Source organism: Amblyomma maculatum, chromosome 1 (assembly GCF_055883805.1).
Source record: "Amblyomma maculatum isolate TAMU_Amacu chromosome 1, ASM5588380v1, whole genome shotgun sequence".
Classification (NCBI taxonomy): Eukaryota; Metazoa; Arthropoda; class Arachnida; order Ixodida; family Ixodidae; genus Amblyomma; species Amblyomma maculatum.
This window is the reverse complement of record NC_139344.1, coordinates 374,104,536-374,124,486: the sequence shown is the minus strand read 5'-3', so window position 1 is coordinate 374,124,486 and position 19,951 is coordinate 374,104,536. Positions and strand designations below refer to the sequence as shown.

General features: G+C 47.6%; 2 protein-coding genes across 2 annotated transcripts in view; one reads left to right on the top strand and one right to left on the bottom strand.

Moving 5' to 3' along the window:
* The window catches only part of Cep97 (centrosomal protein 97kDa), a 140,593-nt gene that overhangs the window by 77,811 nt on the left and 42,831 nt on the right, over positions 1 to 19,951 (top strand). The gene's annotated exons all lie outside the window — the stretch shown is intronic.
* Positions 14,563 to 19,597, bottom strand: LOC146208261 (uncharacterized). The gene is made up of 2 exons (XM_084592361.1): positions 15,176 to 19,597; positions 14,563 to 15,132 (listed from the first exon to the last, which is right to left on the bottom strand). The coding sequence occupies exon 1, from the start codon at positions 18,943 to 18,945 to the stop codon at positions 16,453 to 16,455; it is 2,493 nt and encodes an 830-aa protein (XP_084448487.1). The 5' UTR covers positions 18,946 to 19,597; the 3' UTR covers positions 14,563 to 15,132; positions 15,176 to 16,452.

The window sequence follows — 19,951 nt, the reverse complement described above, 5'->3', positions numbered from 1 at the left end:
CATGTACTGCTTGCCGAAAGAGTTCTGGACCAACTGCACCCTTCCGAGAGCTCCTGACGTTTACACGTGGGAGAGAAATCAATCGATCAATCAATCAATCAATCTTTATTTCAGTTGTACATGCAAACTAGGGATGGTGAGAAAAAAACAGTTAATTATGCACCGCTTGACGGGCCTCACCATCCCTACAAGTCAGCAGTAGGCACAAGGCAAAAACAGCCACTGATAAAAAAAATGAATACAAGTGCATCTACAGAACAAGGTCGACAGAAACATGTCTCATAACTGGCAGCAATACGAAAAAGTGGCGCCATTGCCGTTTATGAAGGCGAAAGCCTTTAATGGCTCGTGGTGTCGTGGACATAGTGTGTCCCGCTTTTGCGGCGTTCTGATTGGCCCAGCGAGACGGGATGCGCCCCTGCCATCTGCAACGCCACACTTGAACGCGCACCAAGGAACTCCAAGGAACGCCACGCGACAGGAGCGATGGTGTAACGTCCAAACTCACACTTGCCGGAGAAACGCCACGCGACAGGAGCGATTGTGTAACGTCCAAACTCACACTTGCCGGAGAAACGCCACGCGACAGGAGCGATGGTGTAACGTCCAAACTCACACTTGCCGGAGAAAGTGTGACAGATACTGCGCCTTTCTTTTCCTGTAAACCAATTATATGTAGCACTGCAACGAAAGCCGATAATGGGGCTGGTACAGGTGGGTCACCGCTGCTTGCGGCGGGGGCTAGCCTGGCACCGAATTTTTATCTGTTGTAGGCCGTCATTGCACACGCCAACGCTACAACAAAGCCGATAAAATGCAAACAGTGAGAGGCAAATGATAGGAGAGGAAGGGTAGGCTTTCGCCATTCTCCTCTTAAGAGACATCTAAGAGACCCTCTAATTTATTATTATTTTTCTATTTTTTATTATTATTATTTTTTTTTTTACTACGGGACGACTGCTGAGTTTTATGGATTCTGTTGCATAAGTATACGGCTTTCAACATTCAAAAAACGCCCTTCAGAAAAGTCCGCAGAAACCGTACGAATATATTTTTAGGGATTGTGCTTATAAGACAAACAAAATGTTATAGAGCTGGGTTAGAGGCTTCACGCCACGAATTGGACCCAAAGTTGCTGCTGGTGTTTGTCTGGCTCTCGGCCATTCACTGTGCACGCGTTTCATCCAGCGAGAGATTATATACTAGACGGCAAGAGGCCACAAGCCTTAAAGAACTATGCCTTTGGTGAGCGGAGCACGCGTTTGTCGCTTCGTCGGTCATAAGTCTCCTAACTGTATTACCAGGGAACCTCCATCATCGTCATCATCATCATCAGCCTGACTATACCCACTGCAGGGCGAAGGCCTCTCCCATATTTCTCCACTTAACCCGGTTTTATGCTAGCTGCATCCACTTGACCCCTGCGAGCTTCCTAACCTCATCCGCCCACCTAACTTTCTGCCGTCCCCTGCTGCTTTCCTTCCCTTGGAATCCAGTTTATTACCCTAAGCAACCATCGGTTATCCTCTCTTCGCACTACATGTACTGCCCATGCCCATTTCTTCTACGTGCAAATGGACAGAGCGCCATCATCCTCGAGGACTCGATCAGATCTGCACGCAGCGTGCTTGGCATCAAAGTAGATACAAAGTGATATAACTTTTATTTTCTGGCCCAGGTCCGAGCATTTCTGCTCTCAAAGACTGAGGCGCTGTGTTTTTTTTTTTTTTTTTCTTTTTTCTTTTTTTTTTTTTTTTTCTTCTTACGCCGAGAAGCTCTTCATACGTTCGTTGTACACGGCGTTGTCCGCTCGACGCAATTCCCGCACGCGGATGCTTGGCGTCAGCTATTCACGTGCGAACAAAAGAACATTAGCGTCACGGTGCCGCCTTGAGAAGGCGTAGCTGCCGTTGGCTGGGTGGTTAACTGCACTGCAAGCTTGTCCTGCAGGGGGCAGCCGAACCGTTAGTAGCTTCTCGTTTTTTTTTTTTTCGGGCCATATGCGTGCACTGGTGGGCACAACCTCCCACTTCTCTCTCGGGACATCGTTGGAAGCCAGCGGATGGTGTGGCTCAGAAACTAGCTCAGAACAGGCGCCATGGCCCATGCGTTGTAGTACCTTCAAGTCACGTTAAAGAACGTTCCCAGGAGGTGGAAATTTCCGGAGCCCTCCACTAAGGTGTCCCTCGCAGCCTGCGTCGTTTAGGACTTCATAAACCAACCATCAGAGATAAAACCTCCACATATAGCTGCTCTGCATCTGTGTATCTGAAAGATAAAAGTGTGATCAGAGTTCTTGCTGCATTTTACAGTACGAACCTGCGCCGCCGTATTTCGGCAGAGGCTACATACATAAAAGAGGCCACGTTGCAGACTAGACAAAAGCCTACGCGCATATGTCTACAAATGCATTTCGCCGCGAAAGCTGTGCCGGTCTCCGTTCAGCCGGTGGCGGCTGAGACTCCGCGATCGGGGCTTAGAGCGCTCGTTCGTCGTTCATCTGTCACGTGTGCGACAATGCCCAACCAAGACACGGGAAACGGTAACAAGAGAAAAGAGAGGAAGAAAGATAGAACACCGCTTCATTGTGTTTGTGTCGTCTCCTTTTCTTCCCTTTGTGACTGCGAACGGCGAGCCGTTCAGGCACAGGTGAGGTGAGTAAACTAATCATAATCGTCGTCGTTCATACGACGCCGACTCCCCGTGTCTCTCTTGTGTAGTGACATCATTAAAGGAGCTCTCAATACGAGCCATGTATTATTTGGTATCAAAATTAGGTTTAATATTTTAGTTTTTCAACTTTTGTTCGGCAGCGGACGAATTTATTCCATAGTAAGTTGAAGTTGAAAACCTTTTTATTTTTATTTTTATTTTTTTTTTCACCATTCGGTTTACACTCGTTACGTAAAATTCAAAGGGGCAGCGGGATCGCCGGCTGGGAGTGTATGACGGTTTGGGCAAGCCTCAGGGATCCAAGGTGGAAAATAAAAACGATCACTATAACGTCGTCACTGTTATTCTGCAACAATGGCGTATGGCGCGACGATACTTGTATTTGTCCTTTCTGTTTTGTCTGTGTTATAAAAGCTCCTCTCCTTTTTTATTATCTTTTTTTCAGCGAAAGTAGCCCGCCTATTACTAGGACGCGTTCATAAATTAAAGCAGGCCAATTTCTGTTTGCAATCGATGCCTCCGTAATGGAGAGAAGGGGAATAGGGAAAAAAACGTGTTGAATAAGAGAAGGAAAGAAGCGAGAAAAATGGCCTTCCTGCAAATGTAATTCTCCATCGAGTGAAGCCGCATGGATCAGCCCGATGTGTACACTGTTGCGAACGGAGGAAGATTAAAATTGAGGGCCTTTCTCCGAATCGACGAAAACGAGCTTTCTCCTCGCTGATCAGACTCTTGACGGCCGGGGATGATGAGACTGGGAGGCCATATAGTGTTAGCTCCTCAAGTACAGGAAAAATATTAGCTCAGCGTGGTGGTGGGAGCAAAAAAAAAAAAAAGAAAAAGAAAACTTTAATTGGTGGAGCCGTGAATTATTTGTTACAAGGGCTGAGCCGGCTCCTGATCACGGAGGGTGGCCGGCTCAGGCCGTGCCTGGCGGCGACCGCTTCTGCCCAGTCGATCAGCCTCCATTGTGAGGCCGGTTCTGAGCTGGAGACCGCTATCTCCCGACCTTCGTTGTACGTGAGGTCTCATTTGACCAGTGTTTGAAACTCTGGGCATATGATGTTCATATGTAGTCTACCAGCAGGGCAGGGGAGATGTGCGGGCCCGAAGGGGTCTCCATGCTACCTATTGGTGTTTAGTAGGGAGGGTCGTGGTGGAGGGTCGTGAAGCCTTTCAGAGCAGTAGTGTAGTGTAATGTTTCTAATATTTCAAGCTCAACAACGGCACATAGATAGAGAGACGACAGGACATGCTCTGTCGTCTCTCTGTGTGGCGTCGTTGTTACGCTTGAAATATTAGAAGCAATGCACCAACATGCCCCGCAAAGTGTTTAACTGTAGTGTAATGTTGTATATGGTCTGCCGATCTGCCCAGCTTGGCGATTATGCGATTGAAGAGCACCGGTGATCGGGTGCGTGAATTTCACGACCCAGTGCGCACGTCTCTTTTTCTCGTTTCATTCTTGAATGTATACAACGGTTCACACTGCCCTTCACATTTTGTAGGGTCGAGTTGCGTTATAAAACGCCTATGTGAATGTAACATTATCTCGCCGCTGTGGTTCAGCGGCTAAGAGGCTCGATTACTGAACCGCAATACCCGGGTTCGAAACTGACCGCAAGCGGGTCAACGCAAAGGCGTCAGTGTGCAGTGCGACGTCAGTGCTCGTTAAAGATCCCGTGGTAGTCGAAATTACTCTTCCGGATCCCTCCACTATGGCAGCTCTTTCTCTCATCCTTCTTTAAACACCCGCCTTCCTCCCTTCCCTTGAAACGAAGAGACGTCCGTGTGCTGTGCGATGTCAGCGCACGTTAAAGATCCCCAGGTGGTCGAAATTACTCCGTAGCCCTCCACTACGGCTCCTATTTCTCTCTTTCCACTTTCACTCCAACCTTCCTCCCTTACCATAAAGTGTGGCAGATACTATACGCTTTTTCATTCCTTTTAACAAATTTACAGTCTTCGCTCACTAAATCAAAGGATTAGTTTAGAACGGTGCATTGAAATGCATTCCAGCTAAGCTTACAATACCTGCTAGAATATAAGATTAAAATAGCACCTTTCCCTCCTGTGTTCTAAAGAAGCAAAGCAGAGTTCCTGCTGTACACTCAAGCAGGCCATACTTTCTTGTCCCCGCCGCGGTGGCTCATTGGGCACCTGTCTTTTCGGTGAATGCGAGAAGCAAGTTGCCTGTGCACTGTGCAGTATCCCAGGTGGTCGAAACTATCGAAACTATCCGCAAAATTGAAGTCTTTCTAGCGAGTTGCCGAGTTGTTTACATCCGAAGTCGGTCAAAAGCAGCCCTTGCTCAAAGCGTCATTTCTTTGTAAACTAAGATGGCGCTGTGGTCGTCAGCGACGCTGGGGTGCAGCAAAAACGCAAAGCGCGCAGCGTGCCTCATTGCGCCAAGCTACGTTACTTTCGAAATCAATTCGCGCGTGCGAATGTTTCGAAACATGTCGGTCTCTTGTGCTAATAGTTTTGGTTATGCCTGATAAGTAGCTGTGCTTTTTTAAGCCCATATCCCAGATGGACTTGTCAGGCAGAGCGCTGTATCGGCTTCCTACGCTTCTGGAGTTGGCAGCAACACTGCGGCTGCTGTGGGCGATATAATTGAAACGAATGAAACCATAAAAGCACGAGGTTTGGACAAAGACTAATCGTTTACACTTAACTTCCGGACTGAATGATAGCGCATGCAAGTATAGAGAAGGATGATGGCGTGGACTGCGGGAAGCTGCTTTTTTCATATGATATATGAACCTTGTGTTGTTTTTTTTTTGTTTGTTTGTTTATTTGTTTGTTTTCTCCAAGCATTTTCATATTAGAGAACGAGGAAGGTTGCTGGGAACGTAAGTCACGCAGGTACTTTGAACAAGAAAACTCTTATCTCTCTGCTCATTTTGACTTCGTTGAGTGTTGTCGATGTTGTTGTTGTTGTTGTGGCTGTATAGGAAGAAGGAAAAGAAAATGCACGGGCTTGCTACTGGCACTGTAGCGAGCCACCTCCGCTGCCTCATGCGGACAATGTGTGCTACGAACCCAATACTTGCTTGATAAAACGTGTTTCTTGCAGCGATGGAGGTTTCTCTTTACAGGTAAAACATACATAGGTGTTTTCAAGAAGGTTGTTCTCTTGTCTTCAGTGGGGTTGTATAAGTGCATATATGTACATTTTCCCCAACCTTCTAGCGAAAGTTACGCTCGCCTTGCATACATGGATATATAAAATAATACATTAAATTTTCATTCAAGTGCGCGCCTTAGTAAGCTTATTTGCATCTTTCATAGCCTACATGTCATACTTATATTGCATGGTTATCTCGGAATGGTTTTTGATGTGTTGTTTAATATGGTGTCTTTGTCGGTTTCTGAACTATATTCAGTAAGAAAGTTCCGATAAATGGCACTTCGTGGCTTTGTCAAGATCCTCAGCCCGCTGCTCAAAAAGTCACTGTTGAAACTTGCGAAAGTTACAATAATAATAATAATAATAATAATAATAATAATAATAATAATAATAATAATAATAATAATAATAATAATAATAATAATAATAATAATAATAATAATAATAATAATAATAATAATAATAATAATAAAGCTACTCGTCGTGCTAATTCACAAGTCCGGTGCACTCTGCTTCGCCAACACATATCCCCGTTAGCGGCTAGAGATCGCTAAGGATACCCTGGTATAAACCATTTGTGTTCTTTTCTGCATGAACATGTTAATTTGGGCTGTAAGGGTGAATGGGATCGAACAGCGGCCCCCTCCATCAGATTTAAGATGCACGCGCGCGAAATATCGCGTCTAAACCTCATGTTGAAAGCACAGTGGAACCTGAACGAGTTGCGGGCGCTCTTCAGACTGAATGGCAACGAAGAGTATTAAGATCCGTAAGCAAACTCATCAAGTTTCAGTGCAGAAGTACAACACTGGCCGAGAAGGCGATCCGTCATCGAAAGGACCACACTTTCGGCCGCCGTCCACATTGGGGAATGGGGCAGATATCATATCTCCAGGCAGGTTCCTGCTTCCCGCTGCCATTCTCCTCCTTCCGCTGCCATTCTCAAGAACCATACTTGGAGCTGGTCAAATTCTGCATCTCGCGGCCCGGAAGGACCTCAGCAGTTTAAAAAAAAAAAAATGTTTTGTGCTTATTCTCAAATCGGCTTTTCCTTATTTTGCCCGAACCTCGGCAATACGCATTCTTTTTATTCTGCTCGTTCCTTTGCCCGACCGATTAACCAAATTATTAAGGAGCAGCGCACCAGGAATATTACACCCAAGCGGTTCTTCAAGGGATATATAAGCATGGCCAGTTCTACTTGAGATCCTTCCACATATATATTTATTTATGGGGCACCGTGCGGGTCGATCAAATATATGGGTCCCCAGAGTTTCTGCAGCGTTTATTATACAAATGCTTGACTGGTGCAATTGCTGTCTCGCTCATACGTTGCGGCCCGGTCCCCCGGTGTCTTCTTTTGATGTCTTCTAGCTGTGATGGATTCAAAAAAAGAAAAGGAAAATCGAATTACTTCATCGGCTGCATGTCCTAGATAGATAAAAAAAAAAGCGTCTCCTTTGAAACTGGGTTGTGGCAGTTCCCACAATGCTCAGATTTTTTTTTGTTTCATTAAATCTTGAATGTTGTTATAGATATGTCAACTATTTCTTCATTGAAGTTACTATAGTTATACCATGTGGCAGCCTCTCCTGACATACCTAACCGGCAGAGAGAGTGAGAATGTAGAGGCGTGGCTGGTCTATAGTGGATAAACATGTGCCAGCTGATAGAGTATAGTGCGACAGAACAATGCGCGACACGTGCAATGCAGATTTTGGGGGTGACAATGGGCAATTTTTCACAACGAGGAAAGGTCCGTCGGGAGCACCATGCATAGTTACGTCTAGATGGTGTTGGTCGAGCTGGCTGCGTGGAATGTGGAGAGGGACCGGTATAGTTTGCAGCATATATCGTCCTTGCGTTGGAGGAATGCGTTCCGAGTGAAACGGATGCCAGACACATCACGGAGTGCGCGTGCGCGCCGTTGCTCATCTTGTAACTTATACAGCTTGTAACTTATAACTTATACTTGTAACTTATACAGCGATGGCTTATACAGCTCGTTCAACCGAAAAGTCGTCGACGTCATAGTAGTAGTTGCAGTTATCGGCACCGCGTGTCAGTAATATTCGGGTGCTGCTTAAAAAAAATATTCTGTCATAGTAATTTTTGGTTGTATAGTGAGTGATGATTGATTGGTTCTGAAAAATCATGTGTCCCCCCTTTAACGAAACCATGATCGTGTACAAACACAAACTAACAAGGGAAATGAGTGAAGCGCGTTCAAAAACCATGACTCATGCATAATCTTTCATAACTCTGTAACCGTTCATGACTGTGATCTAATTAATGTACCCTGACTGAAACGATTAAAATGACTTTTGGTGTTGCACATGGGCTCCTAGTTGTAAAAAGAGTATATTTTGCATTCAAGAAGGACTTTTTGTTGGGCTAGTTGGTGCAGCATTTTTTAACAAAAGGACAAAGCGCTAACGACACATTCACAAGAAATATGCGGCGTCTTCAATATTTTGCATGTTGCGTTCTAATAACCATTAAGTTGATAGTCAGCGCCAATTTTGTCTTCTTTCTTTGTCGCCTGTCTCAGCGCTGTTATTTCCTTTAGTATATCAGCCATCTTGCTGATGTACTGAAAGGAAGGAAGATATGTAACTTTTTCTACAAGATGGCTGATATCACTAGTGGTGATGCGCTAGTTTCGGAGCGGGGCCTGTGCCCCTTTGACGTTAATGTTAATACTCGCGTCCTCATTACTCCAAGCTTTTGACTGGCGGGCACGAGTAAGAATACTGACGGAGTGCTTGCCAAAACTAGGTGCACAGAAATCTGGAAGCGCGCGCACTCGGGCCACGCCTTCGATCGTGGCAGTGCCGTCGTGCAGTAGTCATTGCAGTATTGCGCTAGATTATATGGCAGAGAACATATTTTGCTTTCCAGCCTGATTCCGGTGCTCCAAATTAAGGGTGGGTAGAGGAAAATAAGTGGGAAGCAAGCAAACGCTAACGAAGTGCACTTTTTTAATGGCCACCAGATGTGAAACATAATTGGCTTTTGAAAACGGGCATGCGAGCAGTGATCCGACTAGGTCATGACTCATAACGTATCATCGCATAGTCTATTTTAGTTTGCTTATCACACGCGTAGAGTGAAGGCATCTATATCAGTCAACACATATATATGGAGTGCGATCGCTTTTACTCTTCCAAGAAAAAGATTTAAATTAGGCCCCAGTGAAAAAGAGGTCAGGCTATCTGTTTTGTATCAGTGGTGTTCTACAATTGGAAAACAGTATCGGGGTTTTAGGTGAGGTAGAAGGTTGAGAGGCTAACCGCGCTGAAGAAAGGTTGGGCGAAGTCCCCCGCCCCTTCCCTTTCCGGAGTTCTTGGTGTTGCCTCAACCGCGTGCCGTAAAGGTCAAGTGGTGGCACACCATAAGTGGTACCATGTTTAAGCTGTATAGCCAATGGCTTCTGGCTCGTTTAAGGTCAAGGGGACGCCCAGGTTGACATTGGCTGATACATAGCGTAGTCAAGCTTTCACTTCGAAAGGAAGAGTCACTGTAATGCAATACTATTTTAACTAATAAAGTATAAGTAATGCATTAACTAATAATATTTTAATACCCCGCCGGGGTGGCGCAGTGGTTACGGCGCTCGACTACTGTTCCCAAGGACGCGGGATCGAATCCCGGCCGCGGCGGCCGCTTTTCGATCGAAGCGAAAAGCGAGGCGCCCGTGTGCTGTGCGATGTCAGTGCACGTTAAATTTTCGGAGTCCTCTACTACGGCGTCTCTCATAGCCCGAGTCGCTTTGGGACGTTAAACCCCACAAACCAACCTAATAATATTTTAACTGATAAGTGGGGCTTCGATTCACAGTCCAGCACCTGAGGTTCCACAACGTACACGCTGACAGCGCACAGCGCTTGAGCGTCTTTTGCATTTTGGGAAACAAACGCGCCGCTTCTGGGACTCGATCCCGCGTTCTCGTGCCCGGTAGCTAAACCGCTCGCCATTTTCAGCGGCAACTGTTTCGTGATGAAATTTGTGTTAGCATCCATGGCCTCTTTCGTGCTGTTCAAGACGGTATAGGTCCCTAGAAATATTTCTAGGGACTCTAGTATGTGTGCGATCGGTCGACCTTTCAGTACCACGAACATGACCATCAGCAGTGCAACTGAAGCTGCGGATGAGTTAACGATTACGAGTGGAAACAAAGATTCAACGTACGATGCCCAATAAACGATATCATCGTGCCGAAACGCCTTGTTTTCAAGCTGTCGGGATTAGGTGCGTTGTCCTGGTCTCGTAGTGTACGCTTCAGCATTTCGTGCCAGTCACCCATTGATGAACATTCTGGATGAGCGGCCGGACTGCAGTTTTGCAAGTGCACTCCGCTGCCATCAGTCGCAAGTACCAACAGGTTATGCCTCATGTCATCCCTCATTCGGTGCGCTTATACGTATTCCCGGGATACGGAAGAAATCCATGATGCCACTTAGTGGGCTCAAACAGCTTACTCTGGCGCACATCTGGTCAGAATATCACAATTATATTCACACATGCACTGACAGATCTGTGTCAGCACAGGCATCCACTGCGGCCGTGGTGCCATCCGCTCAGAAAACGACTCTCCATTTCCTTTTGGGGCATAATTCTACGTCAACTGCTGCTGAACTTGTAGCCCTTCAGCAATCTGTTCGCTGCATGTGTGGGGAACCACCTCAAAAAATGATCTATATTCACGGGCTGAAAGACTGCATTGCTAGTTTTGGAAAATTTCTTACGCCACACCGCCTACCAGTATCTGGCACTCAACATCACGGAGCGGCTTACATCTGCCCGACTGCAAGGCTTCAATGGATCCCTGCACACTGCGAGCTCAATGGAAATGAACAGATCGATGCTAAAGCAAAGAGCGCCCTCAGTAGTGACCTCCAAACAGCTGTGCCTTTCCCAAAAGCGGATACGACGTGTCTTCTAACGAACTGTATGAAGAATGCTACGGCAGCTTACTGGGCCCAGCCAGACGCCCGAAACATCCAAGAAGACTCGATCGAACACTGTCATTTTACGCTCCTCGTGAATTTCCACGCCATCATGCATGCTTGCTCCGAGACTATAGGCGACATATTATTGGCGTGCCTAGAGTATGCGCGTGAACGAAAAGTGCTAGCCGCTTCCTTGAAGCGTTTGGACAAGAGGCACTTGGCAGGACAAGGGGAAGGGTGTACAGGCAGTCTTGACTCGCGCTCGTAACGCGAGTTGCCGTGTCTCTATATATTTTAATATGTCTTCTTCCACATCGTCGCCTATCATGATCATCTTTCTTCTCCCCTTCCCCAATGCACAGTAGCAGGCCAGATTTTAATCATTCCGGCCAACCTCTCTGCCTTTCTTATCAATAAACACATCTATCTGCATGCCAGTAAGTGTTCGGACACAGTCCTTAAGTAATGAAGGACTGTCTATGGTTCAGCTTTGGCTTGCCTTCCAGTCAACCAGACGTCGTAGTAACTTGTGAGCTCGTGTGTTATTTTGCAGTATTCTCTATATTCCAGCTCGGTTGGGGAGTCAAGTGGAGAAGGAGCCGCATGTGCTCAGTCGTTAGTCGTTACAGATAAATCGAATTCGACCTAATCTGAGCATAAATGTCTGCGTAATCAAAACTTAGCAAGTCCAGCATAGGTAAAATCCCATCAATGAACTAAATTGCCATATCACTCCAAAAACAGTATAACATTTGCAAATCGCTGGCTTTTCTCATCCGCAAGTTTCCCCTTCACTTGGAATGCAATAGGGTTGAAGCTTCTACGTTTTCCGCCACTCTCAGGGTGGCTAGACTTTCGTGGTCCGGTGACGTGACTCTACGACTCACCAGTGTTTATGAGTGATACCAACGTTACCGGCATTGCGAAACAGAGAAAATATGCTACACTTTTTTTTTTTATTTTCTGGGGTCTCTAATTCAAAGCTTATTCATGGTTTCTTCCAGTTACGAAAAAAAAAAAAAAAAGGGCGCCCTGTTTTGTTAGATGTGCTAACAAAGCATGCATTTTCGTAGGAATCTGCGAAGATCTTGAAGCCCAAGTTGGTTCTTGTAAGGAGAGAGCCTTTAATAACTAATTATCGGAGCTTCGTGCTCTGAGCAGCTGCGATTTGCTTCCGGTGTTTGTCCATAATCTTTATCATGATGTATAAAGGGCACAAATTTCTACGAAAGATACGAAGGTGAATTCTGAATGAAAAAGTATCAGATAGGCTGAAACCGATTCAGTTGCATATGCCGAAGTTCTTTTCTTTCTTTCTTTTTTTTTTTTTTTTTGAAAAAAAAAATAGAAACAAAAAATTGGGCCCCGCCGGGGTGGTGCAGTGGTAAGACGCCCACTACTGTGCCGGAGTACTCGGGTTCGAACCCGACCTCGGCGGCTGCGTTTAGATGGAGGCGAAACGAAGAGGCGTCCGGGTGCTGTGCGATGTCAGCGCACGTTAAAGATCCCCAGGTGGTCGTGTGGTGCAGTGGTAAGACGCCCGACTACTAGCTGTGCCGGAGTACCCGGGTTCGAACCCGACCTCGGCGGCTGCGTTTCGATGGAGGCGAAACGAAGAGGCGTCCGGGTGCTGTGCGATGTCAGCGCACGTTAAAGATCCCCAGGTGGTCGAAATTACTCCGTAGCCCTCCACTACGGCAGGAAGGTGGGAGTGAAGGTGGAAAGAGAGGAGGAGCCGTAGTGGAGGGCTACGGAGTAATTTCGACCACCTGGGGATCTTTAACGTGCGCTGACATCGCACAGCACCCGGACGCCTCTTCGTTTCGCCTCCATCTAAACGCAGCCGCCGAGGTCGGGTTCGAACCCGAGTACTCCGGCACAGTAGTCGGGCGTCTTACCACTGCACCACCCCGGCGGGGCAACTGTGACTCGTGAGCGTTGCAGCTCATAGTTTAAGTGCTATATAGTACTTCCTTTTATTGACTGCAGAACTCTGTGACTTGGCTTGAAAAGACACCACAATGTTCAGTCGTTTGGTTTGCGGTGTTTAACGTCCCAAATCGTCTCAGGCAATGAGAGACGGCGTAGTGGAGAGCTCCGGTAATTTCCATTACATGGGGTTCTCTAACGCGCACTAAAGTCGCACGCACACGGCGGCTTTTGCGTTTTACACCGAAGTAGGGTGTCTAACCGAAGCGCGGTCACTTCGCCAGGTTCGAAACCGGGTCCTCCAGCCTAGTAGCGGCGCGCTCAAACCACTGAGCCACCGTGGCCGGGGTTTAAGCGCAAGCAGCCAGTGAAAATATATCACGTTCGGTCGGAATTGGACAACGTGTTGCGCGGTGGATTTTTGTTGAGGAAAAAAACAGTGTCGGCGGCCTGTTTCTTACCTGTCTCGAGACAACAAAATGGTTTGGGCGCGTGTCACATCGACTTCGAGACAGCAGTACAAATAGTTCATAATTACGCGCGCTGAAAACGTGTTCTCTTGAAATGGCAATACCCGTGGTGTGATGATCAGCTAGAGATGTGACTGCTGCAGGTACGTGAAACGATCACAGCAGAAACGGCAGGAAAAATATCACGCAAGCTTTAAGATGGAATTAATTAACCTTGAATTTCGAAGTCGTTTTGCTAGCTGCCTTTCGCCACATCCTTTGCGTCTTTCTTCGTCGGCATCTCAGTTACCACCTTTCTTATCGGTGTTCTCGTGCTTCAAGACTCCAATTGCCTCGATGTCATGACCTCGAAAGACGTCGTCGGTCATGTTCGGCGTCTGGCCGTGATGCATTTGTTGCGCATTTATCTCCCTCCCTCTCTCACACACACACACACACACACACACACACACACACACACACACACACACACACACACACACACACACACACACACACACACACACACACACACACACACACACACACACACACACACACACACACACACACACACACACACACACACACACACACACACAAGGAAAAAAAAAAAACCCTGCGCCCACAACTAACTATCCTGCAAGCGGTGCAGTGCGCCAATTTCACGGTATCACTAACTTCCGCAGAGTTTGACTTTCGGGAAGGCAGGTTCGGATGTGAGTCTCTGTGTGTACAAACAATGCATTACAGTGATTTCTCTCCGCAGCACAGAAAATAAGAACCGGGTGTGGAGGCGGGATCAGGAAGAGAGGAATAGAAATTGGGCTGGTAATGGGACCCTATGTCTGATCCTGTCGAAAACACCAATTTCACGTCCACAGGCACGACCATCGATTTAGGATGAGCATGCAATGTCTGCACCGGCGATAATCTTTTTCTCATCTGTCCACGTCACGGCCATGATTGGAAGCAGCGTTTGAAACGCGGCCGCCGGCATCGTCACGTCGTGCGACATCCGTTAGCCAGCCGATGGCAGTAGTTCTCGACTCAGCCCCAATTTGTGATGAGACTGGGCGACATTGTTTGCTTTTTCTTTTTAGCAATCTTGGTTGCAGCTATTTGCGCGTGTACAGGGCTTTTTAATGTGCGCGGCTTTAGTTTACCGCGGGTTTAAAACGCAAACTGTGTCGACAGTTGCAGCGAGTGTACTCGTCCACGCTACGAAAGACGTGCGCTACTAGAAATGCCGTAGCTTGTTCCACATTCCCGCCTTCTGGTCGAATCGCAAACCGAAGGTGTCAGTACTACTTTTGGTTAACTGAAGCCGCACAAAACATATTACATAGCTTGTTTCGGAAAAGACCCGAATGTCACTGTTTGTAGACATGTCACCTTTCCCTGCTGGAAAACACACCACACCAGGTACAAGAATGAATCATCTTTATTTGTGCAAAAAGTGGCCGAAACGAACAGCCCGCAGCCATAGGCTTAAAACTGTGATCGTTGCAAGCCTCTCGGGAAGAAAAGATGCACTTTTTTTGTACCTTGTAGTATCGGTGATGTTAAGTAAGGCCAAGAGATGGGAAACAGCCCGCTTTAGGAAACGCAGGGCAAGGGAATGCTCATTAAATCAATTATGATGTGAGCACAAATCTCTCACCACACTTCACATTGTGCGCAATTAATTTGTGGAGGTAGACTCGTTACAATTAACATTTTTTCAGCTGACAGAAGCAGCTCACCACCTAGTATGGAGCGAGCCAGATGGTGACAAGGGCTCTTCACATATATATTCTCTTGGTGAAACATCCAAGCTGCTCCTTCGAGTGAGAACTGTGAGATAAGTTCACTACTCAAGTCCCTTATTGCTGCTATCTGCATCACACATGCTTCAGCACTATTCAGAGTGTTACCAGACCACAAACTAGGATAGAAGTTCACTGTAGTATGGGCTGTTTCACGCTTAAAGGGAACATGGAATCATGTAGCTCACCTGCTTTACAAAGAGCTGTTGCTGACAGCCATGCGTAGCTCACCTGCTTTACAAAGAGCTGTTGCTGACAGCCATGCGCAAATAGCGGAAAAGGAACATGCACTTCTAAGCATAGCTGGCTCCTCTTTCTTTGCATGCCTTGGGGCCGGCTGTTGCAGTGGTTCCCAAGAGCAGCGATCAGGTGCTTCCAGTTTCCCTCTAAGTGTGAAACAGCCTGTATGTGACCCAATAGTTTTGTGTTACCAGCAAACAATAATTCTGACAAGCAAATTGCATCACTATTTGGCGCTTGGAATATGAATGCAGGGCATTTCATTTCCCCCAATAAATTTTGTGTAAGAAACAATGTTCCATTATGATGCATCGTGAGCTAGCTCAAATTCGAGATCACAAAACCTAAATTGTCTATATTTACAGTATGCAAGCCATGAAACTCAATTCTCCCTGGTAACGGTGGATCTACAACAGTGAAACCCAATTATATCACAATAAAAAAAATTTGCCACAAACATATCATCCAGCATTTCTTGCCAGCATTAATAACAACAATAACTTGTATGTAGTAAAGAAAGTGGCAAGAGATTAAAAGCAGGGGCCGGGAAGACACGCGGCAAGGTGACAGCTGCAAGCAACTTGGTGTGTTAGTACAGATAAACTGCAAGCCCTAAAGAAGCTAGTTACATAGACTCCATAAAAGGGGGTGTGGAAGTCTTTTGCAATTTCCACGTGTAGGTGTGACAATCTTTTTCAGGGGTTTCAGAGCTATGGAATTTTGTGCTTCAAGTGGCAACATGCTATGGCTAGCAGTCAGTGAAGCTGCCTGCTTCCCGCTCATTTGAAAAACCTGCAACAGAAGCTTTCTTTCAGTAATGGCACATAATACCCGCAACAGTCAAGATTCTGTGCATGATTTCACTTGCTCACTTTCCTCACTCCTCAGAAGGTTGCTCGCTCGCTGCCCGAAGGCAATGCCACCGCACGATGCATAAAGTGAACTCAGAAGCATTGGAGAGTGCTTCTGCACAGGAAAAGGTTGTACCAACAATTGAGCAAGAAAAGTGCCTAGATGTGTGCAATCTGGTATTCACTACATGGTCAACAAAATGATTCATGCATATTCGCAAAAAAGCCAGTCCTCGTGCATCCTGCTGGTGCTTATGCTTATACTGATGCATATTCCATAGTGCACTGAACAAACACTGGCCACAGAAGCTTTGTCTGGCAAGATGCAGCAATGTAGACTAACAAGTCATTGTATACACTGTACAAAAGCCCACAAGGGTTTCAGTATGGCTGGAAAACATTCTTTGGTGCAAGCAACTAGTGGTCATAATGACCTTTTGGAGCATGCATCACATATTCATTCTTGTCTTGCTTTTTTCGTAGCGTCCCCAGTCTAATTGCCTGGCCAAAGAACACATCCTTGCCTTCACTGGATGATGTTGCTTTGGGGCTGGTTGGCATGGCCTTATTGATGAGGAATTTGGCACTGTCAAACAGGCTGCTTGGAGACCTGTCACTGCCAGAGAGTCCACTGCTCAGGGTGCAGGACAGTGTCCTTGAACTGTTCCCACAGATCTCCCCAGAAGCACTGTCTTCAAAGTTCTCCTTGCGGAAACAGGGCTTTGGATCATTGAAGCAATAGAGCGGGCTGGTTCCACTGGGGCAGATTTTTTTAGCAGGGCTTGCAAAGCTGTCGGCACTCAGCCAGTCAATGTCACTCGCTGCAGGACCATTGGAGCGCCTTTCTGGAGACTGTGAGGGCTCAGACAGTGTCCTTTTCTGTCGCTGGTAGCGGCGCTTCCGGAAACACAGACTCAGTCGCTGGACCTGCTCAGAGGAGCGTGGCCGCAGACTGCGTTCAGATGTCTTCAAGGGCTCGTTAAATGTCACTTGGCTCTCCGGCACTTTTCGTTGCGATGGAAATGTCAAGCTTCCAATTGGAGGGAACAGCTTGCGCACCACAGCTAGCTGCTCGGGAGTGATGGGTGATTGTCCGGGCGACAAGGCACCCTCAGATTTCATGCTTGCCTTGTGAAGCTTCTCGAAGAAGACGTCGTCGCCTGGTGACTCAGGTTGTGTGAACCTGTCACTGATGATATGCTCTTCACGCAGACGAGGGCTTGTAAGCCTGTTTTTGCCACTGGAAGATGGACTGCCATCTTGACTTGTGCTGGCCCTCACCGGAGTCCAGATTGGGTACCTCTGAGAAAGCTGGGGATGTGTCGAAGACGGGCAGCTATTATGGTCAGATGTACTTGGCTTGAGTGGGCTTTCTTTCTTTGAAATGTCGCAAATAAAACCAGTGTTATCATATATCTTTGGGGTGTCGGTGATGAAAGGGATGTAGAGCGAATTTTCAGAGTCTCTATTGATTGGTATGAGTCCTAAGCCATAAAAGAAGTCAAAGAAATCGGAACTTCTGTTCTCTTGAATTCTTCTGTGCATTTCTTTAATTCGGTACCGGGTACGGAACACTTTTATTGGCTGCTTCCTGGGCTTCAGTTTCTTTGGAGGCAGCTTTTTAAGCTTAGGCACAGGCTGCTTTGTAGGCGAGGTAGCACTGCCAGCGGGCTTTTTGGCACGGTTAACAATTTCCTTGGCTTTCTTTAGACTTTTTGTCACAACCTTTTTAATGATGCATGCCTTCTTTTGAGACTTTGCATCTGTTTCATGCTTGACTTCCTTTTTCTTTACTGGACCTGCACTGTGCACAACTTTGGGGCATTTTTTATCCTTGTTCACCTTTACAAGCTTGTCAGCCTTCTTGACTTTACATTTACGCTTCGTTTCATCAACGTGTACTTTCTTTTTCAATGGTACATTATTCTTCGCTCCCCCCGTTTTCTGATGCTTTTGGCGGACTTTTTTTAAGATGCTTTTCTTGTACTTAGCTACAATAGCCGCACTCTTTACCGACTTCGCCTTTGAGTGCGCCGACTTTTTTGCTGGCAGCTTCGGCTTCCCAGACTTCTTTTTCCCTGCGGCAATCGCTTTCACCTTCGGTTTCTTTACTGCCACTTTTTTGTCCTTGCTCGAAAATACTTTTTTTAGACTGCTACGTCCTTTTCCGGCGCCCTTCTTTGGCGGCTTGTGTTTCGACAAAGTCTTGCTCGTCTTACCGTCGTTGCGCTTGGCGGAGGGGGCCTTCAGGACCTTTTTCTTCCCCGTCAGCTTGGACGCCAGCGCGACCGGACCCTTGCGTTTGGTCGCCAGCGTTCCCGTGGAAGCCTTGATCGGCGATGACAGCTGCCCTTTGGCCCGCTTGAGGAGCGCCTTGGCCGCGCTGTGCTTGGACGACAACCCTTTGGGACCCGCTTTCCCGGGCATCGTGGTCCCATTCTTGCGGCAAGCGGCGGCCGAAGAACCGGCGGCATCCTTGTCGAGCACGAGCTTTTCGCACTTGCTGACGAGCTTGCGTTCACGCACGAAGCGCACCACCCAGTCGATTGACAGCTTGAGGCTCCGAACGCGGTGCACCTTTTTCAACTGCGCCGCGTGCGTCAGCAGGTCGCGGTACCTGGCCTTGGCACCGCGCTTCTGACAGTTTTGCACGTAGCGTTCGATGCACGCCTCGAGCAGCGCCTGGGCCTCGGCCGAGGTCCTCTTGTGGACGCCGCCGCTGCTACCGCCGCTGTGGGACTGTCGGGCGCGAAGCTGGTGCTCCGCCTTGATCCAATTCCTCACCGAACACTCGCTGATGGCGAACATTTTGGCAACCGCGGATTTGTTCCGCACTTTGTCGTAGTATGCGAGCACTCTCAGCTTGAGGTCGGCGTCGAAGCGTTTCGGGCCTCCCGCGGTGCGACCCATGTCGGACGTCGCACGAGGCAGCCCCGGACCCACGGTAGGGGTCAAACAGAGAAATAGCAGCGAGGAACCAGCCTCGCCACGAACAATGTGCGACGGCGATACACTTACCGCCTTTCGGCGTAATCACAATGGCTGCTTGTGAGCTCCGGCCAGAGAGGGCGCCACCTCACAAATGGCGCGCGCTGCTGCTACGTGCCGCCGCTCCGCCCGCTGTTGGCGGCGGCGGATGTTGGGCTTGCCCCGCGTCTGCTCGGCGGGAATCGCGGGAATCGAGCCAGCGCCGGTGTGGGGTTTTCGCTTTCGCGCCAGCAGCAGGTTGCCAAGCCCGCTTTTGGACCCTTCTTCAACGCGAGACAGCGCGGGGACGCTTTACGTCGTTATTTCGCGACCCGGTTGCTCCCTCCTGGAGAAGAGGTGCGTTTTCGTCCCGGCTCGCTCATAGCACGCACGAGGCGCGAGGAGCAGGAAGTTGGGCGCGCGGGAACGCGTCACTAGTGCTGCTGACGCACCGAACGCGCGCTTTCGAGGGCCGGCCCGCCGCCACCACTCTGATGACGCCTCGTCGAGGTTCGTTATACAAAGTTTCCGCGAGGCCCGCTGTGTTGCGCGGTAATGCTGCTTCTGTACGATGGAGTCGATCGATGCAGTTGATGAAATGAGCTTAAAAAACCTGCAAGGCGAAAGAGAGAGAGAGGAGGGGGAGGGGGTATTAAAGAGAGTGAGAAAAAAACAAAAAAAACAAAACTGCACTACATATATATTCTCCCTTCTTTATGTCAAATGTAATATGATTGCAAGCATGACGTTATAGTTATTTTAATTATTTATTTACAAATACTGTTATATCCTCTTTAGAGACATAACAGGGATGTTGCAAGTGTTTTTCACCACGGCTGATGTGAGACGCACTTACCAGTGTTCGCGGACATGTCGGGCATGACGTCACTGGATGGCTAATTGCGCTCGCGAATTTTTTTTTTCTTTTTTTTTTTTTTTTTTTTTTTTA